The sequence below is a fragment of the Talaromyces atroroseus genome, assembly GCF_001907595.1.
Source record: "Talaromyces atroroseus strain IBT 11181 chromosome Unknown scaffold_8, whole genome shotgun sequence".
Lineage (NCBI taxonomy): Eukaryota > Fungi > Ascomycota > Eurotiomycetes > Eurotiales > Trichocomaceae > Talaromyces > Talaromyces atroroseus.
The window spans coordinates 1104465-1117554 of NW_017971440.1; the positions used below are offsets into that span (position 1 = coordinate 1104465).

The 13090-nt window shown below is 47.0% G+C and overlaps 4 protein-coding genes across 4 annotated transcripts, besides 1 other annotated feature; 2 read left to right on the forward strand and 2 right to left on the reverse strand.

The window, feature by feature from the left end:
* Positions 1-643: 643 nt before the first annotated feature.
* Positions 644-698: a repeat region (Identified by RepeatMasker using a combination of RepBase library and repeat library created with RepeatScout).
* A 644-nt stretch (positions 699-1342) lies between these two features.
* Positions 1343-1767, forward strand: UA08_06295 (hypothetical protein; the record flags this gene model as incomplete). The annotated part of the gene is made up of 2 exons (XM_020268603.1): positions 1343-1526; positions 1733-1767. The coding sequence occupies 2 exons, from the start codon at positions 1343-1345 to the stop codon at positions 1765-1767; spliced, it is 219 nt and encodes a 72-aa protein (XP_020118608.1).
* A 170-nt stretch (positions 1768-1937) lies between these two features.
* UA08_06296 (hypothetical protein) lies at positions 1938-2947 on the forward strand (the record flags this gene model as incomplete). The annotated part of the gene is made up of 2 exons (XM_020268604.1): positions 1938-2369; positions 2435-2947. 2 exons carry the CDS (start codon positions 1938-1940, stop codon positions 2945-2947), a joined length of 945 nt encoding a protein of 314 aa, XP_020118507.1.
* Positions 2948-3063: 116 nt separating this feature from the next.
* Positions 3064-4427, reverse strand: UA08_06297 (hypothetical protein; the record flags this gene model as incomplete). The annotated part of the gene is made up of 5 exons (XM_020268605.1): positions 3064-3513; positions 3569-3755; positions 3814-3938; positions 4003-4111; positions 4225-4427. The coding sequence occupies 5 exons, from the start codon at positions 4425-4427 to the stop codon at positions 3064-3066; spliced, it is 1074 nt and encodes a 357-aa protein (XP_020118864.1).
* Positions 4428-7271: 2844 nt separating this feature from the next.
* Positions 7272-11828, reverse strand: UA08_06298 (hypothetical protein; the record flags this gene model as incomplete). Its single annotated transcript, XM_020268606.1, has 1 exon — positions 7272-11828. One exon carries the CDS (start codon positions 11826-11828, stop codon positions 7272-7274), a length of 4557 nt encoding a protein of 1518 aa, XP_020118865.1.
* Between the last annotated feature and the right edge of the window lie 1262 nt (positions 11829-13090).

Genomic DNA, 13090 nt, shown 5'->3' on the forward strand with positions numbered 1-13090 from the left:
CAAGCGATTTGCGACAGTCTTCCAATTCTGCTAGTGACATACTATTTGAGAGCCTTGCATTTCTTTTGGAATAATCTTCCACAGCCATCAGTTGTAGTTGGAGAGCGAGTCTTGCGCCATCTTCTTTGTATGAGATTGCTGTGGTACTTTTAAGGAACCGAACAGCACCATGGGTGATAGGGGCAGGTTTGATTGTAAAACGATCAGGGTGTTCCTTAATAGCCACTTTCATAGGTTTCAAGTCGAGTTGATATTCCAAATCGAGTACTGCTTTTTATCATATTCGCTGAGGAACTGGATCATGTCGATTGTCTGTGACGTCGCTAGAAGCAGCGTACTGCAAGTTCACGTATCTTTCAATAATAATGGTACAATGGCTTGTGTAGGCTCCTTGCGTCGCTCTTATACCTAAGAATATAGCTTGGCCAAATATCGTGCTGCTCGGAAATCGACGGGTTTTCCACCTTGTATCGTTGCAACCCCATAGTGAGAATTTGTCTACAGGCCCTCTTCGTACAGAAGCGTCGCCTCTCGAATGTTGTTTTGTTTTCGCACAAGATCATCCTCGGGGGAAAATTCACAATAGAAATGACGCTCATCTGTTTCTTGATAAAATCTGCAGGAGAGCATTTCCCTTGCATGAGAATAATAACCATCAAGCCACTAAAAAGGGGCCCCTTTGGGGCTTTTCTGGCAATCATGTAAATGGTAATTCTCCGTTGGCAGGAACATTGTGGATGATCTTGATGAAGCTTGTTGATAACAGCGTCGTTTATATATAAGAGAGAGAGAGAGAGAAAGGCGAAGAAATGACGGAAGAGAAAGAGGACAAAGAAAATTGCAGCAGGTAGCAACAAGCCACAGGACCAAGCTACAACGACGCCCTCAATAACTATTGTACTGCGTGCTTGTGTTGCAAGCTGAGCTAGTTCTGTTCGCGTCACTACTTCATCTTACAAGGCTAATACCCATACAACTTATTTGAGAAAAAATAGATGCGTTATTAACATTAAATTACATGCTTTGTTGAAATTTCTTTCCACTAGATATAAATGCCTTCATATTAAGATAGCTATGTATGTGCAAAGTCCAGTCTGAACAGGTTGTACTCCTCCTGTTCCTGCTCTAATGCCTAAACTGTAGTTTAGAGTACTAGATTATGCCACTCTCTCTCAGATAAAAAAGCGCCACCGCCATCATGCATCTGACGTCAGTCGCATCAACAAGCCTACAGTATATAATCCGCGTCAGTCTCTACGCCGCGTACACAACTTCCACACCTCCCATACAATATTCAAACAAGAAACGAACCAAAAAAAAAAAAAAAAAAAATCCAAACAAAATGCCAAACAACGACAACACTGGAGCCACCGGGGCCACCAAATTCGTCACCTCCACGCTCGGCAACACCGTCGGCGGCCTCTCGCGCACCGCCGGAAATGTAACCGGCGCAGCTTCGCGCGGCGTCGGCGACACCATCAACAGCGCAACGGGCAGCGCCGGCCGACCCGTGGGCGATGCGCTAGGTAATCTGGGCTCGGGAGTTGAGAATGGAGCGCATAATGTTGCACGGGGGATTGAGAACGCAGGGCAGTGGCGGTCTTCATAACTAGGTATCTGGGTTCAGGGTATCCTTTCCTGTGGATGAAGCTAATCGTGTCTCAGGCGAAGTTTGTCGCTCGATGGTATTACCTGGATTAATCATTATTTCTTGTATGATATACTGGTATAGTTTTCAATACAACGCTGCATGACTGTCCGGATTAGGCAAATTAGGGTTCATCCGGAATTTCGTCCGTGATCGTAATTAATAACAATTCCTTTTAATATTTGTAACACCTGACCCATTTCAATTTATTCTTACAAATCAGCATAAAGTATACAAAAGTATATAAATGTAACAAAATAACAAACCGAGCAACGACAGACACCTTACAATGGCGCCAGCCCATCCCACTCTCTTCTTCGGCACCGCCATCTTCGGCTCTGCGCAGGCCCCCTCACTGACCTCGCCAGAAGCAGTCTCCGACTTGCTCAACGGTGTGCATACTCTAGGCATCACCCAGCTCGACACAGCCGCGCGCTATCCACCAGACAACACCGGCGCTTCCGAGCGACTACTCGGTGCAGCCCAAGCTGGCGCGGTTAGCAGCGGCTTCACCATCAACACCAAAGTGCTCCTCGCCGGCAGTAGTTCGGATGGCACTCTTAGCAAGGATGCGGTGCGTGCCAGCGTCACTAATAGTCTGAAAACGCTCGGTATAGAGAAGGTTGGCATCCTGTATGCTCATGCGCCTGACAATGTGACGCCGCTGGAGGAGCAAGCAGAAGCATTTAACGAACAGTACCAGAAGGGGTATTGTGAGGCTGTAAGATACACCCGACTGCCCCCGGCTCCACCCATTGATTTGCATGCAAACTGATATTCTTTCAGATCGGCATCTCCAACTTCCCTCTGGACATGCTCGAGAGATACCTCGCCATCTGCGAGGAAAAAGACTACATCAAGCCCTCTGTCTACCAAGGTGAATATAATCTCATATCCCGCGACCTCGAAGCAGCCCTAATCCCACTTCTACGTAAACACAACATTAAATTCGTCGCCTACTCGCCACTCGGAGGAGGCTTCCTAAGTGGCAAGCTCACCGCCGGCAATGCAGAGGGGACTCGTCTGACAAGTCCATTAGCACAACGGTTCAGACAGATTTATGATCACCCCGAATTTCACGATAAGATCCGACGGTTGCAGGAGATTATTCAGCCGCTTGGGATTAGTCCTACGGGTGCTGCGTTGCGTTGGTTGGCATTTCATTCCTTGCTACGAGAGGAAGATGGTATTATTCTTGGGGCGAGGAGGATCGAGCAGGTGAGGGAGAATGTCAAGGAGATTGCCTTGGGTCCGCTGCCTGCGAGCGTTGCGCAGTTGATTACGGCTCTGAACGAATGATTCTGTATACATTATGTTTGCAATGTATGATTGTACTCAAATAATAATATTCATCATGTCATATCTATATGAAACCAAGTCTAAAACCTTCAATTCCCACCCAAGCAAGTAGTATATCAACCAGTACTACGTGTCGGCAACGCTCCATCATTGCCATCCTCTGCATCCTCTCTAATCCATTTCTCATACTCCAACAACCCAATCTCATTCCTCCACGCCCTCCCAGTCTTGACATCGCGCCAAATAGCCCACAAAATCACAAATACGCTAACCACGCCTAACCCAATAAATCCAGCACAAATCTGATATCCATACTTATAATGCGGCGCATCCTCAGCCGGGAAAAGCAAGACTAATGCCCAGGCAGTGATGGCATAGATGAATGTGTTCCCGATAGCCACAATCATTCCGCGTAGCATGGCGTTGCCCTGACAGACTTCGCTCAGCCAGGTCATTGTCAGAGACTGCGCGGGGAGGCCTGTGGTGATGAAGATGTAGCCGACGAATTTGAGAGCGGTTGGAGCTGTCCAGACGGCGAGAAAGGCGTTACCCAAAAGGCATATCATCTATAGACGTTAATACGGAGCATGAAATATACATATAGGGGAAGAAGGGTTGTACCATGTCAATAACAATAACCAGTGGACGATTCTCAAGCCAATCCGACACGAAACCACTCAGAATCGAATTGACCACCGCGGCGCCCTGTCCAGCTGTTGGGATATTGTTGACGTCCTCGACGCTGTAGTTCAGAGACTGGAGCCAGAGCCCAAAGTAGCCATCGCCCCAGGAAAAGGCACCGTAAAGTCTACGCACCAACTCAGTAACCTCTCTTTTACGAGAATAAAAATGATTGAAAGACGTACACATAGCAAGCGACGAAAAGATACATATGCCAGGTCTGCCACAACCGCTTGAAGCGTACCCAGTTGATCTTCTTGACAGCTTTACGGCCGATGCGGTCCATACGTTCGATGGCGAGTGTGCGTTCCTAAAAACAACATTAGCATAGATAATCAAACGGTTGATAAACAAAAAAAAAAAAAAAAACCCACCTCTTGCCTCAACCACCTTGCTCTGGTATCCCTAGGCTGATCAGGAATAGCATAAAAGCCCCAGACAGCAATAGGCAGCGAGATCAACCCGTCAAAAATAAACAGCCAACTATTTCATCATCAGTGTCTTTCTTTTTCAACATTTGGCCATCAGGGGCCAAAAAAGAGGTGTATATATACCGCCAACTAGCCATCCCCCCCCTCCCATTCATATGCTCATACAACCCCGACTGAATATACCCACTAAACATCCCCGCAATATTCTCCGACACCTCGTACAGCGCCATCCTCTTCCCGAGCTCAGCAGGCGTATACCAAGCCGCAAGCAACGCTGCAAAACCGGGGAATGCGATAGCAGCAAAAAAACCAATAAAAAACCGGAGACCGTAGATTGTCTCGTAGTTTTTGGCGCCTGCTATGCCCATGACTAAAACGGACCAGCATAGTTCGCATGTTGGCATAAGGACGGAGGGGCGGATGTGGGTTGATAACAGGATGAGGGGGACTTGTCGGTTTTTAGCATAGAACTGAAAAGAAAAAAAAAGTAGAAGGGGTGGTTTTGGATATACCGGCTCCCAGGATTATGCCACAGTTGAAAAGAGTGGTGAAGTAGTTGAGTTGATTGCCATAGAGATGGAGCTATAGGTTTATATAGTTAGCTTTGTATCTTGTTAGACGGAATGGGAAGGATGACAAACGTCAGTTTGCATTCCTGAGACATATGCATTTCTGCATTATACGGTGTCAGCTAACATCGTTGAATGAAGAGCAGGTTGGTAAAACATACGATATGTTGGTATTGTCCAGATTTTTGATGAATATTGATAACCCCGTATAACTCCTGTACACCAATTCAGCCGGTCAACTATGTCGCAAACAAGTTACCACCGAAGCTGAACAGCTCACAAGAGGATAAAATCCAGTTTTCGTTTCAAACTCGATTCCGAATCCCTGTTAAAATACAATGGCAGCGTTATTCCGAGTATTCGACGACGGTGACTGTGTTGTGTCTTGTTGTTATCATCAATTGCAAGAGGCGTTGTGACATGCAGCTGTTTTTCTTCGCATTGTGCCATTTTACTCCTACTATTTTCAGCTTGTCATGGGTGTGGTATCGGCTCGATTCGATTCGATTATCGAGGACGTAGCGAGCCAAGACGATTTAACCAAATGGCGCAGTGTTCTAGAAAAATAAAGAGAAGAATGGTACGGAGTGGTTAGTTACATATCCCGTTGAAATAAGACAATTCCCTTGATCTGCAATCGGGGATTAGCTCTAGGCAACTATGGAATGTACTAGTTGCATTTAGCGAACGCAAGCACGGATGATATGCTTCGAATTTTTATTTAATTCAATGACCGTGTGTCCAGCGGCCACTCTCGATACCATGTCATAATGTTACCCTCTTCGTAACGTTCCATCTATTGCTATTGCTGTGGTGTTTTTTTTTTTTTTTCCTTGATTGTCCTCAGCTCATTCAGCCGCCGCTCGTGTTAAATGTCGATCTGTTGATCGAATACGCCACCTCAGCTTCTGCCTTGTCTGTGCAGTGATGGCAGTCTTGATAGGGATAGATATATTATTCAGGGTTCCAGCTTGGTTGATATTTTAGGCGCATTTGATAATCTATACTTGCTTGCCTTACAAAAAATTCTGTTGTTCGTCTCCAGGATCTAACGCTTTGCCTATTACGGAAGCGACCCGCAAGCTTAGTCCATAAATGGAATATACCCCACCAATCCACGTTCATCTCGCTCTTGATTCGCTGTGAGATGGCGAGCTTTCCCGCATTTGAAGCCAATCATTTGCTTTCTATATAAATGGGGCAGGTTTGCTAGGCGAAAAAGGGTAAAAAAGATGTTAATTGGATCGTGTTATTAAATTGGATCAAGGTTTGCAGCTAGCCGATTGGGCCTACGACAACATGAATGGCGCTGTTAGGGAGAAGCGAAAGACATATATAATTGTATGAATATTGAATAGTCGGGCCCCGGCCGGGCAGTCTGGGATGCTAGACCTTTCTCTACGTTGCTGAGCCCGCTGTATTTTGATTGACAGGTCACGCTTTAGGTCATCATCATCTTAGCTGCCGATCTCCGTACAACCTTTCAGGTATGAAACAACGATGCATAAGATTTGATCTGGCGTTCTTAGCAACTGACAGATTTCTTTGCAGAACCATCTTCTCATGGTGATAAAAGTCGAGCAGCTGGATCCGTTTCGCAAGACAGTACACCGATTGATACTTGAATCGCTTATCGATCTTCCACAAAAAATTTATTGTCAAACAACAGAAGGAGGGATGGGAGAAGGAGGTTAAGTCTGAGATACAAGCTTCTGAACTCCTACACGAGCTTTAAGGAGCAGTTATCCCACAATATCTCGACCATGTGGTTCCGGCGCTGTTCCTTTCAGAGGTCACCAGAACTAAATTACTTGATATCGCCCGCGACTGCAAATGGGATATTGAATAGAATCCCTCAATGTCTAGTCTGAGCACGGGGTCATGTATTGGCATGCGAATTTGGACAATTTCCTGTTTTGTCACGATGAAGCCTGCAAGGATGGTAAGGTGATGATTGTTGATCTTGAGAATGCTGTCTTGTCTAATGAAAACTAGGAAATTGTACTTAACTTGGGTAGTGTGTCTAGTCTGATGAGCGATTTTAAACATATCAGAGATCCAAATCGTCCATCATCACCTGTTCTGACTGGTCAGTTGCGGGAACAGTCGAGCTGCTGGGATGTATTAGGTTAAGTAGATTTGTGGAATGTTAGCATGTAACTATTGAACGTGTTTGATTGCGTTGGATTATAACCTGCAGCTTTTTCCCACGATGTCTATCATGTAAAGCAGATCGCTAATTTGACACTACACTATTTAGGTAGGTACAAGTGTGATTACACTCAGTACAAACTAGTACTTTCTATCGTTTCTTGCAGTTGTCACCTACAAGACCAGCAAAAGCATCTAGAAAGATTCAAATACTCCATCAACTGATTGGTGACGGAGTCTTAAGTTAACTACTCCGTACGGCCCTACAGATAGTTATACTTTCTTCGACATGCCAAAAAAGTCTTTAAATATCAATTTTGCAATTGAGCGTGCTTGTCAGGTACCTGGCTGCTACAATTATTACTGCGAGCTGGACTATGTGCGTATAGGTGATTTAGACGAGCTCTTCATGCATGCGAAAAGTTTATATCTAATAACCTAGTAATCTAACCATAATGTTAACTACAGACAAAAGCCCTATTTGCGTAAATATCAAAATTTGCCTGCGCGGACTACACCAGCAGCCTGCTCGATATTCTCAATATCTCCAGATTCCTCACACAAACGACGGAAAACGGCGCCATTCCCGCGACGAGCGAGAAGGTTACGGACAGAACCCTCCTCGATAACACGGCCAGTGTCCAATACAACGACCCTGTCATAGTCGGCAATAGTGCGCAGTCTATGTGCAATAGTCAGCACCGTAGTCCCGTGCGCAATACTGATCCGTATCGTCGCCTGGATCGCGGCGTCCGTCTCATGGTCAATCGATGCCGTAGCTTCATCGAGTACTAAGATGCGCGTTTTGCGTAAAAGCCCTCTTACAATACACAGCAGCTGGCGTTGGCCACGTGATAGCGTGCTGGCTGTCTGATCTAGACGACTGAAACCTTTATTCTCTGTCTCTGTGGCCTTTTCAGATGCATCATGCGTGTTGTCGACTAGGCGGACGTGGCGCAGTAAAGAAAGCATCTCTTCGTCGTTGTGTGCATGTAGAGGGTCTAGATTATCCCGTATTGTACCATCAAACAGCTGCGGATCCTGAGGCACCAGCGTGATAGCTTGTCGTAGCTGATCTAGCGGCAGAGAACGAATATCAACACCATCGATCTCGATGTGGCCACTTTCGCTTTCCAGTGCCCGAATCAAAGCCAGCGCAAGAGAGCTTTTACCTGCCCCCGTACGGCCAACCACTGCAACTCGTTCACCTGGACAGACCTCAAAAGTCACGTTGTTCAACACCATATCTAGCTCGGGTGCATAACGTGTGGAATAACCATCGAACCGCACCCTTCCGTCTGTTGGCCAGTTTCGGGGGAAGTCGTACATGAGCTTTGGAGAGGCGCCCGATTCTTCTTGTTCGACATCAATATACTCGATGATGCGCTCCACGGAGTTGAGATTCCGCTGGACGATAGAATAGACTTGTACGAACCACATGACGTTTTCGGTAAAAGTCGCAGCGAAAGTAAGCACCAGCCCGGCGCTCCCAGGGTCAATAGAGCTGGAATTCAGCAGCACAAAGGCGCCTGTAAAAAACGACACTAGGGAGCTGAGAACATCGATGCGAAACGTCAACCACGCTTGCGTTGCCCACTGTAGCAAATACGACTGGTTTATCTGGTCCACAAGCGCGTGGTTTTGCAGGGTGAAAGACCCTGTTTGCGCATAAGCCCGGAGGCTGACGCACCCTGCGAGGCTTTCTGCGAATTGCTGATACAATGGAGACCTTTGCACGGATTCAATGCGTTTCAAATCCCGCGCCCCATTGATATACACCGCCGTCACGAGGCAATATGCCACGCAAATGAAAGCCGCGGCAACAAGAAAAGCCGGAACAACACTGGAGATCATACCGATAACCATAACCATAGACGCAATGAGTTGCAAAGCGCTGATTGAGAATCCAGGCAGAGATTGGTCCATGACTTCAACGTCCTTGGTGAGTCGGTTGGTAATCTGGCCGAATGGGGTTTTATCGAAGAAGAGAGGTTTGGCGCGGAGAACCGATTGTAACAACTTTTCGTATATTCCGGATGACGCTTTGAGGGACCCGTAAAGTGTTATGAGGTCACGAATGAAGGTGATGAGGACGTATGCTAGACAAATGGCTATGTAGATGGTCATGTAGTACCATGCATTGGGCTTTTGGGTTTGGCTGTCTCCAATTTTATCATATTCGAATGACCATTGCTTGATCCATAGGTTTGTGCCCAGTGCAGCAATCTGTTGTGCGCCAAACATGAAAAATACGATGATCCAATATGATCGTGGCCCCATTGTGACGAGATATGTTCGTATGACGGGCCAGGTCACTGTGCCTTCGGCCTTGCTCTCTGTATACTTTGACTGGGACTCTAAATCATCTGGCTTGCCGTCTATTTCTTGCGGCAAAACAGAGCCCTCGTGGGCATTAGATTTAGCGTTTTCACCACTTGAATCAGCATCTGTCGGGGGCGAATGAATTCTGTCTCCAACAATCACACTCTTGAAAACACCCGTCGATGCTAGTTCTTTGGCTGTGCCTTGACCTGCCACCCGGCCATCATCTAAGATAACCAGGTAATCACAATGCGGCGTGACTAACTGCACGGCATGGGTAGCTAGTATGCATGTCCGACCATACATCAACGGACCTTTGATAGCCTGGAAGAAAATGTGACTTGCCGTGCGAGAATCCACGGCACTCAAACAGTCATCTAAGAGAACATACTTGCACGTGCTATACAGTGTCCGAGCCAAAGCGACACGCTGCTTTTGGCCTCCAGAAAGCCGACTCCCACCTTCTCCAGCCAAAGAAAGGTCGCCGTGGTCTAGAGCTGCAATGTCTTGGACCAAACCTGTGGCTTGTAACACATTTTCGTAGCGCCGGCCGTCGAAAGGGAGATCCATCAGGATATTGGATCGTATACTACGGTTCAAAATCCAAGGCTCCTGCGAGCAGTATGCAGTAGTATCGTTGAGAGACGTGAACGATAATTCTCCGGGCTTCTTCTCGTGAGGGAGGATAACATGGCCGTGGATCAAGTCCATTTCTCCGAGAAGACTGAGCAGTAGGGATGACTTTCCGGAGCCACTGGGGCCGCAAACGACATTCAATGCGTTAGGTCGGAATGTGATTTGAAGGTTTTCAAGTCGAAAATATGGACTGGATGGGATTATATCAGTAAGTGCGATGTCTTCTCTTGATGTATCATTGCTATCACTGCGTTCACGTCCAGAACCCCCAGTTGGCCACGCGAGAGTGGCATTCTCGAACCCGATAGTTTCTGGAACAGAAACATGAGTATTGCGAAGCTGATCGTATTTTCCGGTTTCTTTCTCTTGCAAGAAGCTCTCAATGCGGGTGAGAGACACATGGGCACGCATGATAAAAGTGACAGAACTAGCCATCCGATCCAATGGGATTCGTATGATCCCGAAGATAGCTAGAGCTGGAAAGGCGGTTGATGTGCCCAAGGACTGACCCCAGATGATTGTATATAAGAAGAGAGTAATCATAGTCACAAGGAAGGGGAGGGCGTGAAAAGTGGTCATATTAATAGACCACCAGATGCACCGCGAACGCAGTTCAATCATCTCTGCCCGTCGTCTTTTCAAGACCCGTTCCATGAACGGCTTCACCCAAGCCGAGTATTTGATTGTCCTGAGATTATTTAGAATGTCATTGGTAACATGTATCCGAGCATCGCTAGCTGTCAAAACTCGAGCCTGCACAGCCATCACGCGCTGAGATATCAGGAAGTTCAGAGGAAGCAATGCTACCATGACAAGCACCCCCAATATGCCACTAATTCCGAGGATTCTGTACAGAAACCATGTTCCGATGCTGGTCTGCACTAGAAAAGTGACCCAGACGAAATGCAAATCACCGCTCACTGCGCTAACATTTTCGGCATCAATCGACATCAGATTGAAGATTCCTCCGTCGGTCGCCACCTGGTGCTCCTTTCCGGTGTCTGACGGCAGTGACTGCGCAATTCTTCTTCGAAGTACTTTTGTGTATATCTCATTAACCAGTACAGCGCGTACCTTTGCGCTCGTCTGGCGGCCTTTCCACTCGCACTGGCAATCCGCCGTACCAACCAGCACGCCGGCAATGAGAAACCCACCGACACATAGCCAACCTGTTGTTGCTGGGTTTGATCCTTCTTCCGGAGACTCCAGATTTTTGAGGAAAACTCGTATGAGCGCCGGAGAAATGTACACTGCTACGCTATTTATTGCAGCCCACCCGCCTTGAACGACGATGTCGTATTTGATAAACCGCCAAAGCCGGCGTAGGAGAGGAGTTGAAGTAACAGACAAATAGTCAGCGTTGAAATCGAAATGCCGAGCGACGACGTCGGATTTCTGGTCTGGATTCAGCGGGTATAAATCTGACACCTCGAGCGTCGTCCGATACGCCTTCCATATTAACTCATTCAACCAGAAAAACGACAGACGGGAGAGCGCGCTTGCTGTTCCGTCTTTGCTGAGCTTTGAAGCAAGTATATCGTCGTTGCCGTCGCTAGTTTGCGCCGGTATGCGCTTAGCAGTCCAGTGAAACAGACAGAGTGTCGCGGAAATGGCGAATCGAATGAGGGATGCAAGGAGAATCGGTCGTTCTTCACCTGTCACAATCTGCTTGTGGATAGCGGTAGCTAGAAAGATCCATTGCAAGGAATACAGTACTACTGAGTGGGATTGCAGGGCGAGACGGTGTGAACTCCGCCTTAGGAAAATGAGAAGAAGTAGATAAATAGACGGAATAGTGGTGATAAGCAAAGAAGAGAAAAGGATACGGTCTTGATGAGCACCAAGAATAGAAAAAACAACAACCACAATATCTGCCAGAAGCCCAAAGAGTTCTAACTTTCTGACTAGCGGCGAGAGTACAGTGATATATCGCTGCCCACTTGGTACGTTTACAGATCTGATCCGACAACTAGCATAAAGATGACGAGAGCATAAGATGAAAGCCGATATCAGACATGTTGCTGGGGGGAGTATCTCTCCCATGCAATCGGACACATGGCCGTCCTTCCAGAGGGAACACTGAGCAGCCATAGCACTCCGCTGGCTACATTGAATGAAGTTGAAGCCCGACCCAGAAGCAAACAACGTCTCACTCTCTTTTTCTTCTCCTAAACCTACCAGGCAGCGAGCAAAACCGAGCCCTGGCCGGCAAGCTCCTCCGTTTTCCCGCTGTCTTTGTTCTTTGTTGCGGAAAATTGGGAAGCCTGATGACGCAAATGGCTAGGAAAATTGCTAGCCACCAGCCAATGATAGATCTGCCATAGTCTGACCGGACACGGCTGATCCGGCATCCGCGTTCTTAAGCGAGTTGTCCAAAATGTCTCGGTGCCGTGCTGAGTAGCCAATGTTTGTCGTTGCCTAGTGAAGATCCGTCCTTGAGACGATGCAATTCTTGGCATACTACGTACTCGGTATCTAGAACTACAATAGGCAGGAGACAGAGAAGTATCTCGATCCTGATAAGCAAACTAGCCTTGCTGTAAGAACACCACTGCCACTTCAGGTTGCATGTCGTCTAGGAAAGACAAGATTTACACTTGTGCTACGTAGTACAAGGGACGATACGGCGATAAGCTTGATGAGACAAGCATTAGATAAGAGATATAGTGAGTCTTGGATGTCAGCTACAGTGGAGTCAAGTAAATACATACACGTCATGATAACAGTACACCGTGTATTTGAAAGTATACGGTTAGTGTATGAAAATAAGATCAAGACAAAATTGCCTCAATCTCGCCATCTCCCGCTAAATTGCATATAAACCATGGTGGGCATTGGAGTTATCAAGATATGGGGGCGCTTTTACGGGGTAGCTTGTCTATCAAAGGCCGTAAGTGTGCTGTGGTAATTACGTATCAGGTATTTACAGTACCGACGATCCCGATTTCTGTAACGTACGTATGTATCATACACCGTAACCTGTTTCCTGTATATGTATGTAATCATCAGGATCACCGCGCCAGGCTCAGCTCAAGTGAAAATAGCGGTATATCGAATCCTATTGTACAGGGATTTTCCTTTAGTCATGTCCAGCTCATTGCAAAGCCAAGACTTGTTTCGACGTGCTTTTTGGGGGCCAGCAGCAGGTTTTCACACGGGACTTGGGAGAGGGGTTCCAAGTAGCGATAGTGACCTGACACGATGGCAGCATGTTACCGAGGTCGTTCCATGCCCCTCTGTTGCACTTGATATCTGAGTTCCCTGAGTACTGCGTAGACCTGCCTGCTAGGCGGTCACTGATGGGGAAAATGCTATTCACACGCCTTCCAAATCCGAGCGAAGAAGAATATTAA